At 43.8% G+C, this 22,981-nt stretch overlaps 1 protein-coding gene across 5 annotated transcripts in view; it reads left to right on the top strand.

The window, feature by feature from the left end:
- SEC23B (SEC23 homolog B, coat complex II component) overlaps nucleotides 1–22,981 on the top strand; it is a 51,679-nt gene that overhangs the window by 1,167 nt on the left and 27,531 nt on the right. For all 5 annotated transcript variants that reach the window (XM_010369850.2, XM_030914964.1, XM_030914966.1 and 2 more), the window contains 11 exons: nucleotides 2,511–2,745; nucleotides 4,204–4,261; nucleotides 8,120–8,206; nucleotides 10,046–10,282; nucleotides 10,577–10,662; nucleotides 11,442–11,586; nucleotides 12,023–12,181; nucleotides 13,455–13,570; nucleotides 16,956–17,079; nucleotides 19,268–19,348; nucleotides 22,610–22,699. In XM_010369850.2, the coding sequence (XP_010368152.1) occupies nucleotides 2,525–2,745; nucleotides 4,204–4,261; nucleotides 8,120–8,206; nucleotides 10,046–10,282; nucleotides 10,577–10,662; nucleotides 11,442–11,586; nucleotides 12,023–12,181; nucleotides 13,455–13,570; nucleotides 16,956–17,079; nucleotides 19,268–19,348; nucleotides 22,610–22,699 (1,404 nt within the window). In that variant the 5' untranslated portion in view covers nucleotides 2,511–2,524. The remainder of the gene's footprint in view (nucleotides 1–2,510; nucleotides 2,746–4,203; nucleotides 4,262–8,119; nucleotides 8,207–10,045; nucleotides 10,283–10,576; nucleotides 10,663–11,441; nucleotides 11,587–12,022; nucleotides 12,182–13,454; nucleotides 13,571–16,955; nucleotides 17,080–19,267; nucleotides 19,349–22,609; nucleotides 22,700–22,981) is intronic.

The raw sequence follows: 22,981 nt of genomic DNA, 5'->3' as shown, positions 1-22,981 counted from the left end.
GTGGGAAAAGGAGGGACCAGCAGGTCTTAGGCTGTACATACTTGGAAACCATTAGATGGAGCCAGTAGTTTCTTTTATTCGCCGAGGCTGGAGTGCAGTGGCGCGATCTTGGCTCACTGCAACCTCTCTGCCTCCCGAGGTCAACAATCTTCCCTGCCGCAGCCTCCCGAGTAGCTGGGATTACAGGCGCCTGCCACCACGCCCAACTAAGTTTTGTATTTTTAATAGAGACGGGGTTTTGCCGTGTTGGCCAGGCTGGTCTTGAATTCCTGACCTCAGGTGATCCACAGGCCTCGGTCTCCCAAAGTGCTGGGATTACAGACATGAGCCACTGCGCCTGGCCGCCTAGTACCTTTTAATAAAGAACGTTTTGAGAGAGAGACGGTTATTTAATGAGATCTGCTGACATACTTGCTGAGAGTTGTGATATGAGAACTTGCTTTCATTCCGACTTTAGTTATCCCTTTGCCTCCCATGAAGCTCCAGAGTGCTTCCTATGCACACAGTTCTTCAGGTTCTTGCCGTTGCTAGAAATAGCAAATAGATTTCTTAGAGTTTCAGTTGGAGCAAACACTGGAATTCTTGTGTTCTGGGCTCCATGTAGTAGACTAATTCATTTGCTTTTCTAGCCATGCAATATTATTGCCTTGATCAAAATTATTTACAGTTTGGCACTTCCCAAAATAACAGATGGTTGTTATCCATATTGAAGGAAGTGGGTGCGAGAGGCCACTTTAATATGATAAACTCTTTATTTTGCCTTTTTACTGCTTTTCTTGAGGGGCTTGTTCCCTTGAACCCCAATAGCTGAGTTGTGTGTTACCCTAGATTTTAGGATATGAACAGGATGTATAAGCACTCAATGAAGTTGGGATCATCTGGGTTTGAGAGTTCAGCCTGTAAGACAGTTTTATTGACCACAGTCTTTTTTATTTTTATTTTTTTGAAACAGAGTCTGGCTCTGTCGCCCAGGCTGTGCAATGGCACCGTCTCGCCTCACTGCTACCTCCGCCTCCGGAGTTCAGACAATTCTCCTGCCTCAGCCTCCCGAGTAGCTGGGACTGCAGGCACGTGCTACCACACCTGGCTAATTTTTGTATTTTTAGTAGAGATGGGGTTTCACTGTGTTGGCCAGGCTGGTCTTGAACACCTGACCTCGTGATCCACCTGTCTTGGCCTCCCAAAGTGCTGTGATTATAGGCATGAGCTACGGCGCCTGGCCTTGACCACAGCCTTTCGAGGCATGAACATAAGCAACCGTGGCGAGGAAAGAGGTTCTGGTGAGACTCAGCATAATAGTAATTTTGGTAATACCAAGTAGAAATAATTTAGCTCAAAACTGGTTCCCTTTATGAACCAAACTTGAAGATCAGTATCCAGCTCTTTTCTCCAAAGTTATCCAAGTACGGAAGGCAACGAGCACTCTGCCCCGCTACCGAAAAAAAAATCCCTTGGAATGTAAAATTTATTTATTTATTTATTTATTTATTTATTTATTTATTTATTTTTGAGACGGAGTCTCGCTCTGTCACCCGGACTGGAGTGCAGTGGCCGGATCTCAGCTCACTGCAAGCTCCGCCTCCCAGGTTTACGCCATTCTCCTGCCTCAGCCTCCCGAGTAGCTGGGACTACAGGCGCCAGCCACCTCGCCCAGCTAGTTTTTTGTATTTTTTAGTAGAGACGGGGTTTCACCGTGTTAGCCAGGATGGTCTCGAACTCCTGACCTCGTGATCCGCCCGTCTCGGCCTCCCAAAGTGCTGGGATTACAGGCTTGAGCCACCGCGCCCGGCCATGGAATGTAAAATTTAATAGAGAAGGAAAGGAAGGAGATTAGAAAGGAAGATAGTTGGATGCTGAACAGGGTTCAAGAGTTACCTTGAGCGAGGGGCTAAAATTGGCTTCACTGATAGGACGTGTGATTTGTGAGGAGGTTTGAAGTCCTAGTATTTAACTACATGTAGTTTGGAGATGATCAGGTGATTGTAAACCTCCCACTGATTTATTTTTAAGTGCTTGAGAGTTGAGAAAGGAGCAGTGGTCAGTGATGACTGTGTGGTTAACCAACTTTTGGGTATCAGAAGGAAAAAAAATACTGTCACTCTACAGCAACAGTTTCTTCCAGAGTATTTAAGAAACACTGTGTTACATGGGCCAGGCACAGTGGCTCATGCCTGTAATCCCAGCACTTTGGAAGACTGAGGCGGGTGGATCACCTGAGGTCAGGAGTTTGAGACCAGTCTGGCCAACATGGTGAAACCCCGCCTCTATTAAAAATACAAAAAATTAGCCGGCCATGGTGACACATGCTTGTAATCCCTGACACATGCCAGCTAATTGGGAGGCTGAGGCAGGAGAATTGGTTGAACCCGGGAGGTGGAGGCTGCAGTGAGCCGAGCTGGGATTAAAAAAAAAGAAGCACTGTAACACTGTGTTACGTGGCCCATCTTCTTGTTTTGACGTTTAGTTCAGAATTCCACATACCATTAAGGTTATTAACGTTTTATCTTCAGTTCCCTTTTAGACTATGGCGACATACCTGGAGTTCATCCAGCAGAATGAAGAACGGGACGGTGTGCGTTTTAGTTGGAATGTGTGGCCTTCCAGCCGGCTGGAGGCTACAAGAATGGTTGTACCCCTGGCTTGTCTCCTTACTCCTTTGAAAGAACGTCCAGACCTACCTCCTGTACAATATGAACCTGTGCTTTGCAGCAGGCCAACTTGTAAAGCTGTTCTCAACCCACTTTGGTATGGATTCTTTTGAAACTGGTAAAAATGATAAATACAATATATTATGACTTTTATGTGATGCTCATAAAAGTCATTAAATTTGGGCAAGTCATCAAATTTGTGATGAGCAGTAGTGAAACTCTTTGAGACGGAGTCTCTCTCTGTCACCCAGGCTGGACTGCAGTGGCCAGATAGCTCACTGCAAGCTCTGCCCCCCGGGTTTACACCATTCTCCTGCCTCAGCCTCCCAAGTAGCTGGGACTACAGGCGCCCGCCACCTCGCCTGGCTAGTTTTTTGTATTTTTTTAGTAAAGACGGGGTTTCACCGTATTAGCCAGGATGGTCTCCATCTCCTGACCTCGTGATCCGCCCGTCTTGGCCTCCCAAAGTGCTGGGATTACAGGCTCGAGCCACCGCGCCCGGCCTGTGAAACTCTTAATGATTCTTGTGGTGAGTAGTAAGTAGTAATTAGAAATCTCCCTGGCCTGATAATTCCAGATAAAATTGGAATCTTACAGGAATGAGGTAGAGGTAGAGGGAGAGGATTTGTAATTCACTTTTTTTTTTTTTTTTTTCGCTGATAATCAGTTTGCTTTTGGCTTAACTATAGACTATTGATTCCTCTTAATTTCCCAAAAGAATTCGAAAGCTTAGACTGTCTGGTCATGCTTCCCTGGTACAGTGATGCCGTAGGGCAGGGACAAGTAGCAGGCAGAAGAAATTTTAGCTTTTAACAATTTGTTAAGTGTAATTTTTGTGTGTGTGTGTGCCTGAGATAGTGACCTATTTCTTTTAAATGTGGACATTATTTGAAATGATTTTTAAACAGGTGGAGAGTGTCGTAACATTTTTATATGAGGGAAGATTTTTTACTTCATTCCCATTGCTTTTATTTAATGTGCCCATATATGAGTGTTCCTGCTCTGATGTAAAATCGTAGCCACTGGTTATTAATTTTCTCCATGTAGCAAGTAGGGGAAAAGTAACTGAAGCGTTATCTTGAACCAGTTTGAGGAAGTGAAATGTGCTTGCCCAACTTTTCTTCAAGTGGTCTAAGTCAGGTTAAAATCTAGAAACATTTTCCTGTGTGTGAAATGTGCTCTTAATGTTGGGATTTAGTAGTTTCACATAGCTGGACAATAAAGATGTTAGAAAAAAATCATGAAGAGTATGTTAAGATAAAAGGCAAAAGGGAAATAACCTATAATTTATATAAATCGTGCCATTTAAAAAATTAAGAAATTGAGAAACAGAAAACGAGATTTAGTATTTCTTCACTGTGGCTGTTTGATGGAAATTTTGGTGTACTTAGCCAGAATTCTAACTGCAGTGAACATTTTGCGTACTTGTGCTTACTTATGCATACACATAGAAACACTTATTTGTGTGATTTACTGAACTTGAAATTTATAAATAAACGCTTTCTACCTTAAAAATAAAAGTGGTACCTACTTATAATATTTATCTTTCTCACAGTCAGGTTGATTATCGAGCAAAACTTTGGGCCTGTAATTTCTGTTTTCAAAGAAATCAGGTATGTGAATTATTTAACAAAATGTGTTGCATGTTTTATTTTAGTTGTATTATGAAAAAAGTTGTTAGGTTGAATTTGTGTTTACACTGGCAGTGAGCAGTTTCTGCTGAACTCAGGGTGATAGCTTTTGGTAAGCACAATACTGAATTTGAACATTTGTGGTTTATTCTGTTGAATGGTTTTCTTGAGTCCTTGTCATTTGCTTGGGACTGGGGGCAGGGTGTTCACTGAATTCCCCTTTACACATTTTCTGTAGGCAGTGAATCTGTGACCCTAAGAAAGCACCTGTTGTTGATATTTCTCTTGACTTCAGGATATTCTAATTGGATAGTGTACATTACTAAATTTTCATTTTCTGATCTTTCTAACTTTTAGGGTTCAGGTATCAGTGCTGAGCTTCTTTTGATTTAAAAAATTTTAAAGTACCAAACTAGAAGGAGCTCACAAGTCACAAGAGAGACTTCTCTTTTTTTTTTTTTTTTTTTTTGAGACGGAGTCTCGCTCTGTCGCCCAGGCTGGAGTGCAGTGGCCCGATCTCAGCTCACTGCAAGCTCCGCCCCCCGGGTTCCCACCATTCTCCTGCCTCAGCCTCCCGAGTAGCTGGGACCACAGGCGCCGCCACCACGCCCAGCTAGTTTTTTGTATTTTTTAGTAGAGACGGGGTTTCACCACGTTAGCCATGATGGTCTCGATCTCCTGACCTTGTGATCCGCCCGTCTCGGCCTCCCAAAGTGCTGGGATTACAGGCTTGAGCCACCGCGCCCGGCCGAGACTTCTCTATAAAAATAACTGTGCAGCCAGGCGCGGTGTCTCGTGCCTGTAATCCCAGCATTTTGGGAGGCTGAGGCAGGTGGATCACGAGGTCAAGAGATCGAGACCATCCCGGCCAACATGGTGAAACCCCCTCTCTACTAAAAATACAAAAATTAGCCTGGCCTGGTGGGCACCTATAGTCCAAGCTACTCGGGAGGCCGAGGCAGGAGAATCACTTGAACCTGGGAGGCAGAGGTTGCAGTGAGCCGAGATCCGCTGCACTCCAGCCTGGTGACAGAGCAAGACTCCGTCTCAAAAAAAAAAAAAGAAAAGAAAATTAGCTGGGCATGGTGGCACATCCCTGTAATCCCAGCTGCTTGGGAGGCTGAGGCAGGAGAATTGCTTGAACCTGGGAGGTGGAGGTTGCAGTCAGCCAAGATTGCGCCACTGCACTCCAGCCTGGCGACGGGGTGAGACTCTGTCTCAAAAAAAGAAAAAAAAAAGTAACCGCCTGTAGTGGAAGTGTTCTAAGACTGGATTGTGGTAATTATTGCACAACTGTACATTTCCTAAAAATCCTTGACTTGTGCACTTAAAACGAGTTAAATTTTATGTAAACTATACCTTAATAAAGTTGTTAGAAAAAAATTGTGTCTAGTGTAGTGTACACTGTTCTAACAGATCTTAAGCTCCTCACATGCATTTGTTCATATATTTGATCATCATTACAATTACTCATTCTCAGATACAGCACATAAGTCTAGTGATGAAGAGAACAGTGTGCAATTGATGACTGACTATAGGTTCAGAAACTATAAGCAAATGTCATTCAAAATGTATCTTAATGAGAGATTCAGAAGTATATACAAATCTTGGCCGGGTGTGGTGGCTCATGCCTGTAATCTTAGCACTTTGGGAGGCCGAGGCGGGCGGATCACGAGGTCAGGAGATCGAGACCATCCTGGCTAACACGGTGAAACCCCGTCTCTACTAAAAATACAAAAAATTAGCCGGGCATGCTGGCGGGCACCTGTAGTCCCAGCTACTTGGGAGGCTGAGGCAGGAGAATGGCGTGAACCCAAGAGGCAGAACTTGCAGTGAGCCGACATCGCGCCACTGCACTCTGGCCTGCTGACAGAGCTAGACTCCGTCTCAAAAAAAGTAAAAAAAAAGAAGTTATACAAATCTGAAAAGCATATCTGCTCCCTATTACATTCGGGATTAATGTCTCTGTTTAATATAATTTATCATAAAAATTCTAAGGCAGGGTAGCATAGTGGCTAAAGAGCCAGAGATTTATAGCTAGACTGCCTGGGTTTGACTCTCAGATCTCCCACTTATTTCCTGTGTAACTTTAGGCAGGTCACTTAACTGCCTGTGCCTTCACTTCCTTGTCTTTAAAATTAGGATGGTAGTATAGTATACCTATAGTCACTTCATGAGATTATTGTGAGAATTAAACTGAGTTAGTGAGTATAAAGGACTTAGAACAGTGCTTGACACATGGTTAAGTGCCATATAAGTATTTGATATTATTATGCTTACCTGAGATCATCCCCTGCCAGTTTACAAGTATGATCTGCAGATCTATGTGTCCTAAGTGGAAATAATCTTTTGTAACCTTCCTAGCTGGACAGTGTGGGGGTTTTCTAGCTCTAAATGAATATAGAGCTGGGAGATGGAGGGATCAGGGTGATCTTGGTCTCCTTTGCTCCCTTTTGTGCAGCTGGCTGACTGGGTGGGTGAATAGGGCCTCTCCAGGTTGCTGGAAGGTGGCTGGTGTGTCTGTAGTCATCGATCGAGCTTTACCCTGCTGGGAGCTGCAGCCAGTGGGCAGTCATGGCCAGGATGGGGCTAGAGTCTTCTGGGGCTCTGACTGAGATTCCTGCTGGGGCTTGCATGCCCAGTTGTACCCCTCTCTCCCAACCAGAGGCCCCTTAAAGCTGCCTGTCAGCTCCTCAGCAGCACTTACATTTGGTCACTCTGAGGTCACTGGCCTGGCGTGATCATCTGCTCAACTTGGGGAGATGGACCTAAACTTGTGTTTTTAATGTAAAGCTAAAGACTATTTGGATTATAAACCAACCCACAAGCTGTGAATTGAAAACATTTGCAGAGAGTTTTAAAAACAAAAGAAAATGCCTGTGGCATTATGTTGACTGGATAAAACAAGTTCCACATTGTATATATGGGATGTTCTCAACTGTGCTTAAGTCTGGAAGGAAGTATGCCAAGAGATTGACAGTAGCTGCCTCTAGGCGATAGGATTTTGGGAGGTTTCCTCCCTTGTTTGCTTCTATTTTCCTGGACTTGCCAATTTTTCTACATTGCATATGTATTACTTTATTGATAATAGCCAAAATAGTAAACCTAAATAAAGTCTTTGGCTTTATTTAGACTATTGACTATTGATGAAATAGGTGAAATCTCAATCTTTAATTTGCAGGGCAAAACTTAAGAAATGGTTTTCAGTTGTGTGTTTTTGACTAGGCATGGTGGCTCATGCCTGTGATCCCAGCCCTTTGGGAGGCTGAGACGAGAAAATCACTTGAAGCCATGAGTTCAAGACCAGCTTGGGCAACATAAAGTGTGTTTTTAAACATTTGGAAGTTATAACAATGACTTAAAACTGCTCTAAAAAATATTTTTAAAAGAAGATAGAAAGTGACATAAATATAAGGCAGAGTTAGAAGTTTTAAATGCTGATTTTTATATTTTTGTAACATGTCCTGTATTTTGTGCTTTCAGAATAAATATGTGGTCATTACCGTTTTTTTCTTCTTTTTTGAGACAGGGTCTCGCTCTCTTTCCTAGGCTGGAGTGCAATAGTGCAATCATGACTCACTGCAGCCTAAACCTCCTGGGCCCAAGTGATTTTCCCACCTCAGCCTTCCAAGTAGCTTGGACTACAGGCACGAGCCACCATGCCTAACTAATTATTTTATTTCTTGTATAGAGACAGGGTCTCACAATGTTGCCCAAGCTAGTCTCAAGCTCCTGGGCTCAAGTGTTCCCCTTGTCTTGGCATCATCATTTTTACACGTGGAAAATAAAAAGTGTAATATAGATATGCCAGCCCTAATAAAATTGTTTCCTTCTTTTCAGTTTCCTCCAGCTTATGGAGGCATATCTGAGGTGAATCAGCCTGCTGAATTGATGCCCCAATTTTCTACAATTGAGTACATGATACAGGTAATTTCTTTGTTGTGCGTTTAATGAGCAATGTTAAATATTGAATTTCTCTTGAAATCCTTTGTCTACCATGTCTCTTACCTGGCCAAGGACTTAAAGCTGTGAGGACAGCAGGATCCTAACCCTTAGGTTTGATGTGTGTGCATTTACTGGCATTGTTTTCAAGTCCTAATATTATAGAAGGCTACTAAAAAGTTAGAACTGACTAAATTCCAAACCCGTCCTCTGTAGCCTTCTCCATCTCAGTTGATGGGTACCCCATCATCTAGTTGTTTAGCTTCAAAACCTTAGACTTATCCTTGACCTCTCTCTTTCATGTTCCATATCTAATTCACTGGAAAATCCCATTGGTTCTGTCTTAGAATTTATCCAGAATCCACCCACTCCCCCCTCCCTACTACCAACTGCCCTGGGCCAGCCACTGCTTCTTACTTGAATCTCCTAATTGTTCTCCCTAATGTTACCATTGCCTATTTACACATTATTCTTCACCCAGCAGCCAGAGTAACTCTTTAAAAACAAATCATGTTACTTCTCTGTTCAGAAAACCTCAGTGGTGAAAATGGCTTTCCTTTACCCAGGGTAAAAGACAGTTTTCAAAGCCCTGCGTGTTACCACTCCAACCCCAGTATCTGCTAGTGTCCTTGTTCAGCCCAGTGGGCCTCCTTGACTCTCCTCAAATGTGCTAACACTCCTGCTTGAGGACCTCTGCTCTCGCTTTTCCCTGAGGCTGGAGCTCTCCCCTGTATCTGTAGTGCTCCTTCCCTCTCCTCCCTCAGGCTTTGCTCAAACGTTTTTTTCTTTTTTCTTTTTTTTTTTTTTTTTTAAGACAGTCTCGTGCGGTAGCCCAGGCTGGAGTGCAGTGGCATGATCTCAGCTCACTGCAACCTTTGCCTCCTGGGTTCAAACAGTTCTCCTGCCTCAGCCTCCCAAATTGCTGGGATTACAAGGTGAGCCCCACTATGCCTGGCTAATTTTTGTATTTTTAGTAGAGGCGAGGTTTCACCATGTTGGCCAGGCTAGTCTTGAACTCCTGACCTCGTGATCTACCCACCTTGGCCTCCCAAAGTGCTGGGATTACAGGCATGAGCCACTGCACCTGGCACTCTTTTTCTTTTTTTTATAATGGGGTCTTGCTCTGTTGCCCAGGCTGGTATGTAGTGGTGCAACCATAGTTTACTGCAGCCTCAAATTCCTGGGCTCAAGGGATCCTCCTGCCTCCGCCTCCCAAGTAGCTGGGACCACAGGCATGTGCCATCATGCCCAACTAACTTTTAAATTTTTATGCTTTTTTTTGTTGTTAGAGACAGGGTCTTGCCATGTCGCCAGGCTGGTCTTGAACTCCTGGGCTTAAGCAATCCTCCCATCTTAGCCTCCCAAAGTGCTGGGATTACAGGCATGAACCCGGCTCACATGCTACTTTCTAAATGAGTCTGCCCTGACTTCTGTGTTTAACAGTTGACTCTGCCCTCTGCCTGTCCTCCTGGTGTTTGCAGTCTCCCTTAACCTCTCCATTCCAGAAAGCTTGCTCCTTGAGGCAAGTAGAAATCTTTGTTCTTTCTGTTCACTGTGTGTCCCAGGACCTGGAACAATGTCTGGCATGTAGGAAGTATGAAAAAATGTTGAGTAAGTTGTTGGATACAAATAGTTTTTCTGTTTAATTTGATTTAATAGAATCTAAGTCATTTAATGAGTTAGTTAGAGCTTTGTGTAGATGTCCTTATCTCCTAAAACTAAATATAGATGAAGATTTACGATTTTCATACCTAATTTGCCTTAAAAAGTGCTGGTTAAGTCTATTTGTATATTGATCATTATGCTGTTTTTCTTTGCCCAAAGCGAGGTGCTCAGTCCCCTCTGATCTTTCTCTATGTGGTTGACACATGCCTGGAGGAAGATGACCTTCAAGCACTCAAAGAGTCCCTGCAGATGTCCCTGAGTCTTCTTCCTCCAGATGCTCTGGTGGGTCTGATCACATTTGGAAGGATGGTGCAGGTTCATGAACTAAGCTGTGAAGGAATCTCCAAAAGTTATGTCTTCCGAGGGACCAAGGATTTAACTGCAAAGCAAATACAGGTTTGTACCTTACTTTTACAGGAGCGGGAACAAGGACTTTTTTCTTTCCTTTTCTTTTAAAGAGACTAGGGTCTCTTTAAAAGAGCCTGTAGCTCAGGCTGGAGTTCAGTGGTGTGATCATGGCTCACTGTAGCCTTGAATTCCTGGGCTCAAGCCATTGGCCCACCTCAGCCTCCTGAGTAGGTGGGACTAGAGGCACGTGCCACCACACTCAGTTGAGGACGTTTCTTAAAAATTAGTCATTCACTTTTAGTGTCATTGGAAATGAATCTTTTTGGCCTTTTTTTTTTTAAGGATATGTTGGGCCTGACCAAGCCAGCCATGCCCATGCAGCAAGCACGACCTGTGCAACCGCAGGAGCACCCTTTTGCTTCAACCAGGTGAGATCCCAACGTGAAGTGTCACATGTACTGTGATGGACAGGCAGATGATCCATGCAAGTAAGGAAAGAAAAATATTAGAACTTTTATTTTCTTATTATGAGAGAAAAAGATAAATGATGAAGCCTAATCCGTATTCAGTGTTTTGTCAAAAAGGTTTTGAGACCACTGTGCTCAATTGCTGTGCTTAGACATTCCACATCTGATGTCCTTTTTGATGCTTAAGTAAAACTGGAAAAACTGAAAAGCCTTCTTTCATGTGTCCTCAAACATACTTAAGACCGGGTATTCACTTCACTCAGCCCATTGGGTGCCTGGGGCTGCCCTAGACTGGGCTAACAAGCTCGATAAAATGCATTGCCCGACATGCTGAAGACAACCTCTTACTCTCAAGGCTTAAGAGAAGCACAGATTAGAACGATGAGGAATGATGACGATGGTCCATGGAAATGGACCTCACATAGACTGAACTTGTGTTAGGCACTTCCTTAGGATTTCTTTGCTGCCTAAAAATTAATTAAACTGAATTGCTCCTTTTCAAGACAATTTTTTTTTCCATGCAACATAATTAAATTGCTAAGTATGGGGCTTTATATCCCTCAATAAAACTCCTTTAAATTGTTTTGTGTTAGTAGAGAGATAGCTCTGAAGAAAAAAATTACCAGTCATTTACTACTCCGAATAATTATCTTGGAGAGCAATAATTGTGTGGCATCTAGTGTTGAAGACCATAGTACTTTATTTAATCTGGGTTGATGTGTCTGTTCAAAATCTTGCAGATTTCTGCAGCCTGTTCACAAGATTGATATGAACCTCACTGATCTTCTTGGGGAGCTACAGAGGGACCCATGGCCAGTAACTCAGGGGAAGAGACCTTTGCGATCCACTGGTGTTGCTTTGTCCATTGCTGTTGGCTTGCTGGAGGTAATTTGGAATTTACCAGGACCTCTCAGATCATACAAACTTGCTCTCAGAAAATATATTTGTTGGCTTTGTTTGAAAATCACTTGTGATCTAAGTCAACCATGTGTGTTAATGTATCAGAAAGCATTTCAGGCATCATTATCATTCACGTTGAGGGAGCCCCTTAACATTTTGAAAATGCCAAAAGTTTTCATGAAAAACTGAGAATTAGAGCAATGGGGAGCACTCAGGGAATTAATAAAAGTTGTGCAAACCCATCAGGTTGGAAGAAGGTAAGTGCTGCTTTTCTGCAGTATCATCTGTATCATTCTGCAGTATCAACACTTTTTAGAAGAGCTGGAGAGAATGCATCTTCGGAGTATTTCTATTGGGAAATTGAAACCATACTCAGAGGTGGGGCTGTATACTTCTAACATGCTGCCATTCGCGATTTTAGGGCACTTTTCCAAACACGGGAGCGAGGATCATGCTGTTTACTGGAGGTCCCCCTACCCAAGGGCCTGGCATGGTGGTTGGAGATGAATTAAAGATTCCTATTCGTTCTTGGCATGATATTGAGAAAGATAATGCACGATTCATGAAAAAGGCAACCAAGGTAGGTGCTCTTGGGTACGGGTTCTGAAAGCCCATTGTCAGGTTTGGGCTGCTCTGGAGTGACAACTACTTTGCTGTCATGTGTCATGGTCAGCAAGACGCTATTTCAGAGACAGTTTTCTGATCCTAGCTGCTATTAAATTACGGCTCCTACTTTCAGACCTTAATTAAAGTGAGTAGTCTTAAAACTACTCAAAGAGTTTTGAGATTGAAAACTATATTTTTATTTTATTCAGATATTTTTGAAAATGATTTCCAGGCTGGGCCTGGTGGCTCACAGCTGTAATCCCAGCACTTTGGAAGGGGAGTGGATCACTTCAGGTCAGGAGTTCAAGACCAGCCTAACCAACATGGTGAAACCATGTCTCTACTAAAAATACAAAAATTAAACCAGGCGTGGTGGCTCATGCCTGTAGTCCCAGCACTTTGGGATGCCAAGGCGGGCGGATCACTTGAGGTCAGGAGTTTGAGACCAGTCTTGCCAACATGGCGAAACCCCCGTCTGTACTAAAAATACAAAAATTAGCTGGGTGTGGTGGCATGTGCCTGTAATTTCAGCTACTCAGGAGGCTGAGGCACGAGAATCCATTGAACCTGGGAGGCAGAGGTTGCAAAGAGCTGAGATCGCGCCACTGTACTCCAGCCTGGGTGATGGAGTGAGACTCTGTCTCAAAAAATACACTAATAAAAATAAAATTATGAAAATTTGCTGGGGATGGTGGCGCATGCTCTTAATCCCAGCTACTTGGGAGGCTGAGGCAGGAGGATCACTTGAACCCATGAGGTGGAGATCTCACCACTGCACTCCAGCCTGGGCAACAGAGAGAGACTCTGTCACAAAAAGAGAAAAGAAAATGATTTACGTATTTTTTTTTTTTTTTTTTTTTTTTTTGAGACGGAGTCTCGCTCTGTCGCCCAGGCTGGAGTGCAGTGGCCGGATCTCAGCTCACTGCAAGCTCCACCTCCCGGGTTTATGCCATTCTCCTGCCTCAGCCTCCCGAGTAGCTGGGACTACAAGCGCCCGCCACCTCGCCCGGCTAGTTTTTGTATTTTTAGTAGAGACGGGGTTTCACTGTGTTAGCCAGGATGGTCTCGATCCCCTGACCTCGTGATCCGCCCGTCTCGGCCTCCCAAAGTGCTGGGATTACAGGCTTGAGCCACCGCGCCCGGCCTGATTTACGTATTTTTATATTTGATTACCTCCTTTGGTGTATTCAGGTATACCTTGGGAATAATGTCACTGTTTCCTAATGATAGCTTTCCTCTCTTCACAGCACTATGAGATGCTTGCTAATCGAACAGCTGCAAATGGTCACTGCATTGATATTTATGCTTGTGCCCTTGATCAAACTGGACTTTTGGAGATGAAATGTTGTGCAAATCTTACTGGGTATGTTGACAGCAAAAACCTGGGCAGAGTAAGAGTGTTATTTTAAGGAAAGAGAAATCAGTGATGGAGCCATAGGAATGGGCATGGCCAACTTAGAGAAGCTTTCAGGTAGCTCTGGGCTGTGGTTTCAGTGACTGGGGAGGGCTCCTTGGAGAAGGAAGCAGTGATTAGTAGGAGGGCTTAAGGATTCACTACAAACAAGTCATTTCAGAGTAACTTCATTTCTTCCTTAGAGTTGTTAACACTTTTACAGAGACCAGGCCAGGAAAGCAAGCAGTATGGACTATCTGGCCCTCAGCAGGGCACTTCCTTTTGAGAAGTGAGGAAAACAGGATCTGAATGCTGAAGCAATTAGGAGAAACTTGACCTGGCTAAGTGGCCATACTTTGTAGCTAATTCCAAGTGCACTCAACCTAGAGGCTGTACTGACGCAGAGCCTAATTTAGTATTAAATTCACAGGCCAGAGTGTGGAGCAGTAGTTCTCAACATGTGGTGGTGTCCAGACCTGCAGCCTTAGGGGCTCCTGGGAACTGATTGGAATTGTATATTTCTAGGCCATACCCGGACCTCCTGAACCGGAAACCCCAGGAATACAGCTCTCTAGGAGATTCTGGGGCACATGAAAGTGTAGGAACCACTGATGAGCACTGGTCTGAAGCTGGCTACTTATTGTTATCTTCAGGGAAGCTTTAAAAACTACTCTTTCTTTAGGTCTTGTCTTCAGAGATTCTGATTTAGTTAGCATGAGGTATAGCCTGGGCATCAGCATTTTGAAAGTTTCTCCCATGATTCTAACATAGAGCCGAGTTTGAGAACCATGCAGCATCTTGAGCCTTACTCTAGACCTGAATCAGAACCTGCATTTGAACAATATCCCAGGTGATTTGCATGCACAGAAGTTTGAGAAGCATCATAGAGCTGTGGAAAGGGCCTGAGATTCTGCATTTCTAACAAGCTCCCAGGTGATGCTGCTGGTCCCCAGTGAGTAAAGGGAATAGAAGGTAGAACCAGAATCAACTGGAGTTGTCCTGGAGCGCAGCAGATGAGTTAGGTGTTAGGGTCCCAAATGATAGTGATATAGCTATCTCAGTAATCCACATTTAATAGTATGAACTCCTGGAACCAGGGCCTTCCAGGAGTTCTGACTCAGAATGTCCATAGAAAAGCTTTAGTGTAGGCCGGGCGCGGTGGCTCAAGCCTGTAATCCCAGCACTTTGGGAGGCCGAGACGGGCGGATCACGAGGTCAGGAGATCGAGACCATCCTGGCTAACACGGTGAAACCCCGTCTCTACTAAAAAATACAAAAAACTAGCCGGGCGAGGTGGCGGACGCCTGTAGTCCCAGCTACTCGGGAGGCTGAGGCAGGAGAATGGCGTAAACCTGGGAGGCGGAGCTTGCAGTGAGCTGAGATCCGGCCACTGCACTCCAGCCTGGGCGACAGAGCGAGACTCCGTCTCAAAAAAAAAAAAAAAAAAAAAAAGAAAAGCTTTAGTGTATTTGTGAACATCCTTAGATTGTGTACTAGAGTTTGTGTGAACTTTTTCTGTGAAGAATTACTATCTGGTGCACACATGTGTTAGTACAGCTCAAGGTGAGCCAACAGTGTGGGATGACTTCCAGCAAAGGCAAGGTGATCCTAGGCTGCCCTATAGGAGGAGATTATCTTCAGGGAAGACCATATTCTTGGTTTCTTTGGTGCTAGTCACACCTTATCCAAATATATTGTTTTCTTTTCTGAGCATTGCAATTTCAAGGGGCGATAGGAGATGAACTGGAGATGTTCAAAGAAGAGCAGTGGTGGAGAGTCCTGGAAACTGTCATGTGAGGAATGATTGAAGGAGCTGGAAAAGATTAAGCTGAAGACACGTGGGGTGTGAGAACTGTATTCAACAGTTGAGGGACTTTCCTGTGAAGGAATCTGATTTGTTCTGTATGTGACCAAAGGGTGGAACTAGAACCAAACCAGTGGGTGGAAGCTGCTGGCAAATGAAATTTCACTCAATATCAAGAAGGGCCTTTCTTAACAGAGCTGTTCAAACACAGAATGGACAGCTCAGGGAGGAAGCTCCCGATGCTGGAGGAGTTCAAGCCTAGTCTGGATGTAACTTGGCAGGTATTTTGTAGAGGGGTTGGTTGAGAGTTAGTATTAGAATTGTGTGAATGTCACAGAAAACCCAAAATAAGTTTATTTCTCTGGAGGTGGGCAGCCCAGGGCTAGTATGTTGCTTTCATCGTCATTAGGGACTGAGGCTCCTACTCAGCTGCTTTGCCGCATTCATATGCCATCAGTGGCTCAAGACAGTTGCTGGAGCTCTAGCCATTTACAGCAGCAGGAAGGAGGAAAGGTCAGAGAAGGATTGCTCTTCCTGGAGGAACACACTCCACACGTAAAGGACACAGTAACAGGCAGAACTCACATGCCAACAGAGGCACATGACCACAGGCAAGGCAGGCTGGAAAATGTCATTGTTCCAGGAAACTAAGGAAGAGGTAGATATTTGGTGCCAAATAGCTGACTCCTCACTAGAGGTTCAGACACTCTGAGATGGCCGGGCCAGATGATCTTTCTTGTGTTCTTCCAGATTCTGAGATCTTGTTTTATGAATGACGTTTGGAGGCATAACTTGCATCAAGCTGTGCTTCTCTGTCCAAATGCATGAAATGCTGACATTTTGCACAATGTTTTCCTCTAACTTCAGTAAGGGATTAGTGTTAATACTCATGAGTTGGAAAAAATAATTCTTGCAAGTCAAGAATTCAGTGTTTTTAGGCAGTAAATTAACCTGAAAAGGATTTCCCACAGGCCTGGGCATTTTCCCATACCAAAGAACTGTGAGAGGAATTAGACTTGTTCTTATTCTGTTTAATGTTTAGAAGTAGTTTCTTTCCTAAGTATGTATTGAACATGCTGTTTTTATTTTTTTAATTTATTTTATTTTATTATTTATTTACTTACTTATTATTATTATTTTTTTAAGAAGCAGTCTTGCTCTGTCACCCAGGCTGGAGTGCAGTGGTGCGATCTTGGCTCACTGCAACCGCTGCCTCCTGGGTTCAAGTGATTCTCCTGCCTCAGCCTCCTGCGTAGCTGGGATTATGGCTACTGATTTTTGTGTTTTTAGTAGAGATGGGGTTTCACATGTTGGCTAGGCTGGTCTTGAATTCCTGACCGCAAGTGATCCGCCCTCCTCGGCCTTCCAAAGTGCTGGGATTACAGGCGTGAGCCACTGTGCCTGGCCTGTTTTTTATATTTAAATGAATCAGTAGCACCTTTGGGGACCTGGTTTCTTTTTTTCTTTAAATTATTTTTGTAAATACTGAGGGAGCATCTGAATGGCTTTCAATCTTCCTAATGTTCACTTGATTTTTTTCTTTTTACCTAGAGGCTACATGGTAATGGGAGATTCTTTCAACACTTCTCTCTTCAAGCAGACATTCCAAAGAATCTTTACTAAAGATTTTAATGGAGATTTCCGAATGGCATTTGGTGCTACTTTGGACGTAAAGGTACAGTAGACTTTTTTTTTTTTTTTTTTTTTTTGATGTAGACTCACTGTACTGCCCAGGCTGGTCTCAAACTCCTGGCTTCAGGCAATTTTCCTGCCTCAGTGTCCCAAAGTGCTGGGATTACAGGCATGAGCCACTGTACCTGGCCATCCTTTTAAAACTTCAATGGAATTATAGTGTTCTTACATTTTCAATCAATATCCAGACTTCTGGCAACCCCCACCTGCTGGACACAGGTGTGTAAAAGCCAATTAAGAGGATCTCAACCAAATGGCTGTTACAAAGCATGTCATTCACTTTATCACTTTTCTTCTTGAGTATGACCTATATATTTATTTATGTTCTAAGTAACGAGCTGCCTGGTTCCCCTGCAGGCTCTGCTCCACCCTGCTTCAAGGCAGTAGGAGATAGAAGAGGAAGTAGGGTGGGTGTTATGAGCAGCACTGTGGCCTGAGGACAGGGCAGCCACACAGTGGTCTGCATCCACCCAGCCATCAGCATGGCTCACTGCGTTGCACAGAGCCGTGGTTATGTTTAATGCCTTCCTGAAGAATAGCCAGAGTGCCCTAAAATAGACAGCATTGGGCTGGGCACAGTGGCTCATGCCTGTAATCACAGCACTTTGGGAGGCTGAGGCGGGCGGATCACCTGAGGTTGGGAGTTCGAGACCAGTCTGACCAACAGGGAGAAACCCCATCTCTACTAAAAATACAAAACTAGTCGGCGTGGTGGTGCGTGCCTGTAGTCCCAGCTACTTGGGAGGCTGAGGCAGGAGAATTGCTCTTATGCAGGAGGCAGAGATTACGGTGAGCCAAGATCATGCCATTGCACTCCAACCTGGACAACAAGAGTGAAACTTTGTCTCAGAAAAAAAAAAAAAGACAACATAGCGAGATTTTTTTTTTTCCCCACGTAGGGACTCCTGGCCCTGATACAGCTGATTCTAAGTCATTGAGAAAACATTAAAAGAGGGTGTTAGGCCTCATGTCGGTGGCTCATGTCTGTAATTCCAGCACTTTGGGAGGCCAAGGTGGGGTGACTGCATGAGCTCTGGAATTACAGACCAGCCTGGGCAACATAGAAAGACCCTGTCTCTACAAATGATTGAAAAAAAAAAAAAAAAATTAACCACATGCGGTGGTGCACACCTGTGGTTCCAGCTACTCAGGAGGCTGAGGTGGGAAAATCACATGTGCCCAGGAGTTTGAGGCTGCAGTGAGCTATGATCATGCCACTGCACTGAGCCTGGGCAGCAGAGTCGCAGGTTGGTGGGCAGCTAGGGGGCCGTCATTAGAAGATATAATTGGAATTATTACTTGGAGAATTAGAGATAATTATTAAATCATCTAGGTTAAACTTTAAACCATAATCTTAAATGTTTGAGGGTTTTGTTTTAAAGATGGACTTTTTTTTTTTTTTTTTTTTTGAGGCGGAGTCTCGCTCTGTCGCCCGGACTGGAGTGCAGTGGCCGGATCTCAGCTCACTGCAAGCTCCGCCTCCCGGGTTTACGCCATTCTCCTGCCTCAGCCTCCCGAGTAGCTGGGACTACAGGCGCCCGCCACCTCGCCCGGCTAGCTTTTGTATTTTTAGTAGAGACAGGGTTTCACCATGTTAGCCAGGATGGTCTCGATCTCCTGACCTCGTGATCCGCCCGTCTCGGCCTCCCAAAGTGTTGGGATTACAGGCTTGAGCCACCGCGCCCGGCCTAAAGATGGACTTTTGAAATGAATTCACATTTTAAAAATCTAAGTATGTTGGCCTTGTCCTTATATTGGAGTTCATGAATTAAGTATTTTTAAAGCAACACAAAATAGTATGTTCTTTGATTAGGAATACGCAAATAATTATGGATATACATGAATGTGAATATATTCATACAAGGGATTGGAAAAGAATGTAGTATTGTTAGAATTGTTATCTACATGTACAGTAATTTCAAAGTTTAAAAAGTAAGTTGTGAGAGTTGAAAATGCTCATGTTTCACGTGTTTCTAAGGGCGGATTTTATTCAAGTTCTAATCTCAGTGGCTGAGGAGAAATTTGTAGGTCTAAGCAGTTATGATCCATGTGGGGTTTTCTCTTGGCAGAATAGTAGTGTTATATTTTTCCTAAGCTTTCATTGTGGCCATGATGAGAGCAGGGTGGATTGAAGTGATCTTTAACTTTACACTATCATGTATTTGTTATAGACCTCTCGGGAACTGAAGATTGCAGGAGCCATTGGTCCATGCGTATCTCTGAATGTGAAAGGACCGTGTGTGTCAGAAAATGTAAGGAAAACAGCTCCATCACCCTCACCTCCTGCCCTGGATTTAACCCGTCAGAAGTGTCAGAGCATGGTGATCTCACATGTGTCACCTGTCGGATGTGTCTGCAGTGACAGAAGGGCTAACCCTCATTGATGACTTTACTCGGAGAGGTGGTGTTATTCCATCTGTTCATCTAAAGGGTTAGAGAGAAGGAAACTGAGGCTCAGAAACGTTCAGTATCTTGCTCAGGGTCAGAACTGACATGCAGGAGCTAGAGCCCAAGTGTCCGTGACTCCACTGCCCATGGTCATTGTGCCAAAGCCATGCCTTGCCATGCTGTTCAGCACAAGGCAAACATTGAGCACAGTCCTTCCAGAGTAAGCCTATTACTCATTGCCCTTAGAGGTGATACCTTTGTCTCACTCAGCTAATAACAAGCCTTTTATAACAGAGACCACCATGAGTTGGTGTGGAAGTGGGTGACACTGCTGTGTGTGCAGACATCTGTTTTCTCTTGTAATAGATTTTGAGAACAGTTCAGTTATCTTTTGGGATGAGCGACTTTGCTTATTGTCCACTTCCTCTGATTATACTTTACTTCTAGGAAGCAAACCATTTGGTTTGGCAAGGCCTCTCTAGGGTGGTCCTGGGCTGGGGTTACACAGTCATGGTCTTCCCTCACTGTCATCGTCGGTGGGAGGGTAGACCATAGAACCAGATGTGGATCCAGGGTGCAGGTTTACACCCCACACCTGGCCCAAGCAAAGGACTTATTTGCTGTGTGATTCAGTATCCATATGTGGCAAATGGGGATAATAACAGTGCCTACTCTACATCATTGTTAGGAAGTTTAAATGAGTTGGTTCAGATGAAGCAGTTCGTGCCTGGCACACTGGAAGTGTGGGTCTTCTTTCATGTTGTCAGCAACAAACATTCCTGAGTGACCACAGAGATTCAACTTTTGTTGAGCTTGGCAGAGGCAAGGCGATTTGAGAGCATATTCCTGTAGTCTTCTGAGTGAGGCAGATTGCTGCCCTAAAGCCCATCTGATGAGTCATTCGTTACTCCCAGAGTACTAAGGGGCTTGTACCCCTATTTCCTGGCAAGGCTTTGGAAGACTGCCTTGTTATAAAATATTTTTCATGGACTTAAAATCTGCCTGCTGAAGGCTTCCTGAAATAGTTTCAGAAGGCATTTTTATGAATTAGTATAAGCTAATTAATTTTTCTAGTAGAATTCAGCCATGAAAGTTTTGTTTGGGGAATGAGGATGCAGAGAATAGGAAAATACAATTTTCAGACATACTGAGAAGTTTGAAGAAGAGTATGATGAATTTCTTTATACCTACCATTTAGTCATTGATGGTTAACATTTTGCCATAATTGCTCTATTGTCTTGTTTGCCACATTTGCTTTATCTGATTATCATTTATTTGCCACATTTGACTTATCAACTTTTTTTTTGCTGACCTTTGAAAATAATTTGCAGATATCATGACAGTCCTTAAGCACTTCAGTATGCATCTTCTAAAAACAAGGATGTTCTCCTACCACGATGTCATTATCAAACTTAAGAAAATAATAATTTCCGGCCGGGCGCGGTGGCTCAAGCCTGTAATCCCAGCACTTTGGGAGGCCGAGACGGGCGGATCACGAGGTCAGGAGATCGAGACCATCCTGGCTAACACGGTGAAACCCCATCTCTACTAAAAAATACAAAAAAAACTAGCCGGGCGAGGTGGCGGGCGCCTGTAGTCCCAGCTACTCGGGAGGCTGAGGCAGGAGAATGGCCTAAACCCGGGAGGCGGAGCTTGCAGTGAGCTGAGAGCCGGCCACTGCACTCCAGCCTGGGCGACAGAGCGAGACTCCGTCTCAAAAAAAAAAAAAAAAAAGAAAATAATAATTTCCTAATATCTAATTCATATTTTTTCCCTAATTTCCCCCCAAATGCCCTTTGTAGCTGTTTTTCCCCCAACCAGCATTGCATTTGATACGATAGCCTTTGTAAAGTGAGAGCTATGGTTAAAGGTGTGTTTAGATTCAGGTGAAGCCTTTTTGCCAAACATTCTTCCTGAGCAGTGTATACTTCATGCTGTGTCACCTCCAGAGGCACTGTGTCTGCTGTCCCATGTTAGATGTGCTGAGTTAGATCGCATGGTGATGGTAGTGACTGCCCCACTGCCTTTCTACCGGAAGGGAAGACTTTCCCCCTTTGCCATGAGCGGGCAGTCTTTTGAATGAGAGTGTGTAGCACAATATGAAAATCTTGTTTGCCAACAGCCTAATGGTTTTTAGCATCCATTGATCTTCACACAAATCAGTTTATTTCTTTGAGGGTTATAAAATGGTCGTTTCCTAATTGTCTTTATTGTTTCTCCAATAAAGGCATCTAAAGAGCAAACGTTTAAGTAAGGAATTTGTGTATCAGTAAGAAAAGGATATTTTGGAGCTCTGGAGGGGCCGTCATCGGTCTGGTGCTTAGAATGGGGTTAGCAAGGCAAGAAGGGGAGGCCTGAATGCTCCTTTGACTTCTTTGCCTTTTTCCTGAGCACAGCTCTTTACTTTCCGGCAGATAATAAACACCTGCTTCCTTTAGAAAAGGCCACTACAAGGAAGGTGAACTCCCGTGAATCCATCTAGCTCATTATCTAGCTTAGGAAGTACTGACAGAACAGAGCGCACCCTCTCCGCTCTCCACCTTAGAGCTGCTGTGTGATTTCACTTTAAGAGTCTTTCTTAAGAGTCTGACTTGATTATTTGTGGATTTCAGTGTTATGTATCATGCGGAGACACCCCCCCCAACACACACACACACACACACACACACACACACACAATGTATGTGTAAACCCGGAACGATGGGTCACACCTGTAATCCCAACACTTTGGGAGGCTGAGGCAGGAGGATTGCTTGAACCCAGGAGGTCGAGGCTACAGTGAGCTGTGATTGTATTACGGCACTCCAGTCTGGGCAACAGAGGGAGAGACCATCTCAAAATAAATAAATATAAACAACATATATGTGTAGTATATGTGATATAATAAAAATTAGTCAGAATGTCAATATAAAAAGCTTAATTTTAAAGTATAAATGTAAATATTCAGCCTTCATCTGGTCTGCAGTTGTTCTCTTTTCAGTAGAAGATTTCATTTCAACTTAAATGTTGTCCTAAAAGAAGATACTCTAAGTAGCCTGCCCTACTCAGTCAGTACTTTTCATTAGCGATTAACCATAGGGATGGTTTTCTGGTTTTGTTTTTTAAATTCCTCTTCCCACCCCTAGGAACTTGGTGTTGGTGGCACGAGTCAGTGGAAAATCTGTGGCCTAGATCCTACATCTACATTTGGCATCTATTTTGAAGTTGTCAATCAGGTGAGTTGGATTTCTTCACATGTCTTCATGTCTTAGTGTCCTGTTCTGTGATTTATCTCAAACCAGTGGTCTCTGGTTACTTTCTTTACAAACCAATATTCCTTGGGTATTGTATTAGGCCTGATGATAGTCTGGCATGACCTCCTCTTATTTCTTCCTTCAAGGGTTTAGTCGGAGTCAGGCAGCAAATTACTTTTGTCCCTTTATTTTGAACTGATAAGGTCATTAGAAGTGTAATGGATTTTACTAGTCATCATCATGTCAGTGAATTTTTGAGTACAT

This window comes from Rhinopithecus roxellana, chromosome 13, assembly GCF_007565055.1.
Source record: "Rhinopithecus roxellana isolate Shanxi Qingling chromosome 13, ASM756505v1, whole genome shotgun sequence".
Taxonomy (NCBI): Eukaryota; Metazoa; Chordata; class Mammalia; order Primates; family Cercopithecidae; genus Rhinopithecus; species Rhinopithecus roxellana.
Note: the sequence above shows the minus strand (reverse complement) of the source record. Positions and strands in the feature narration are given on the sequence as shown.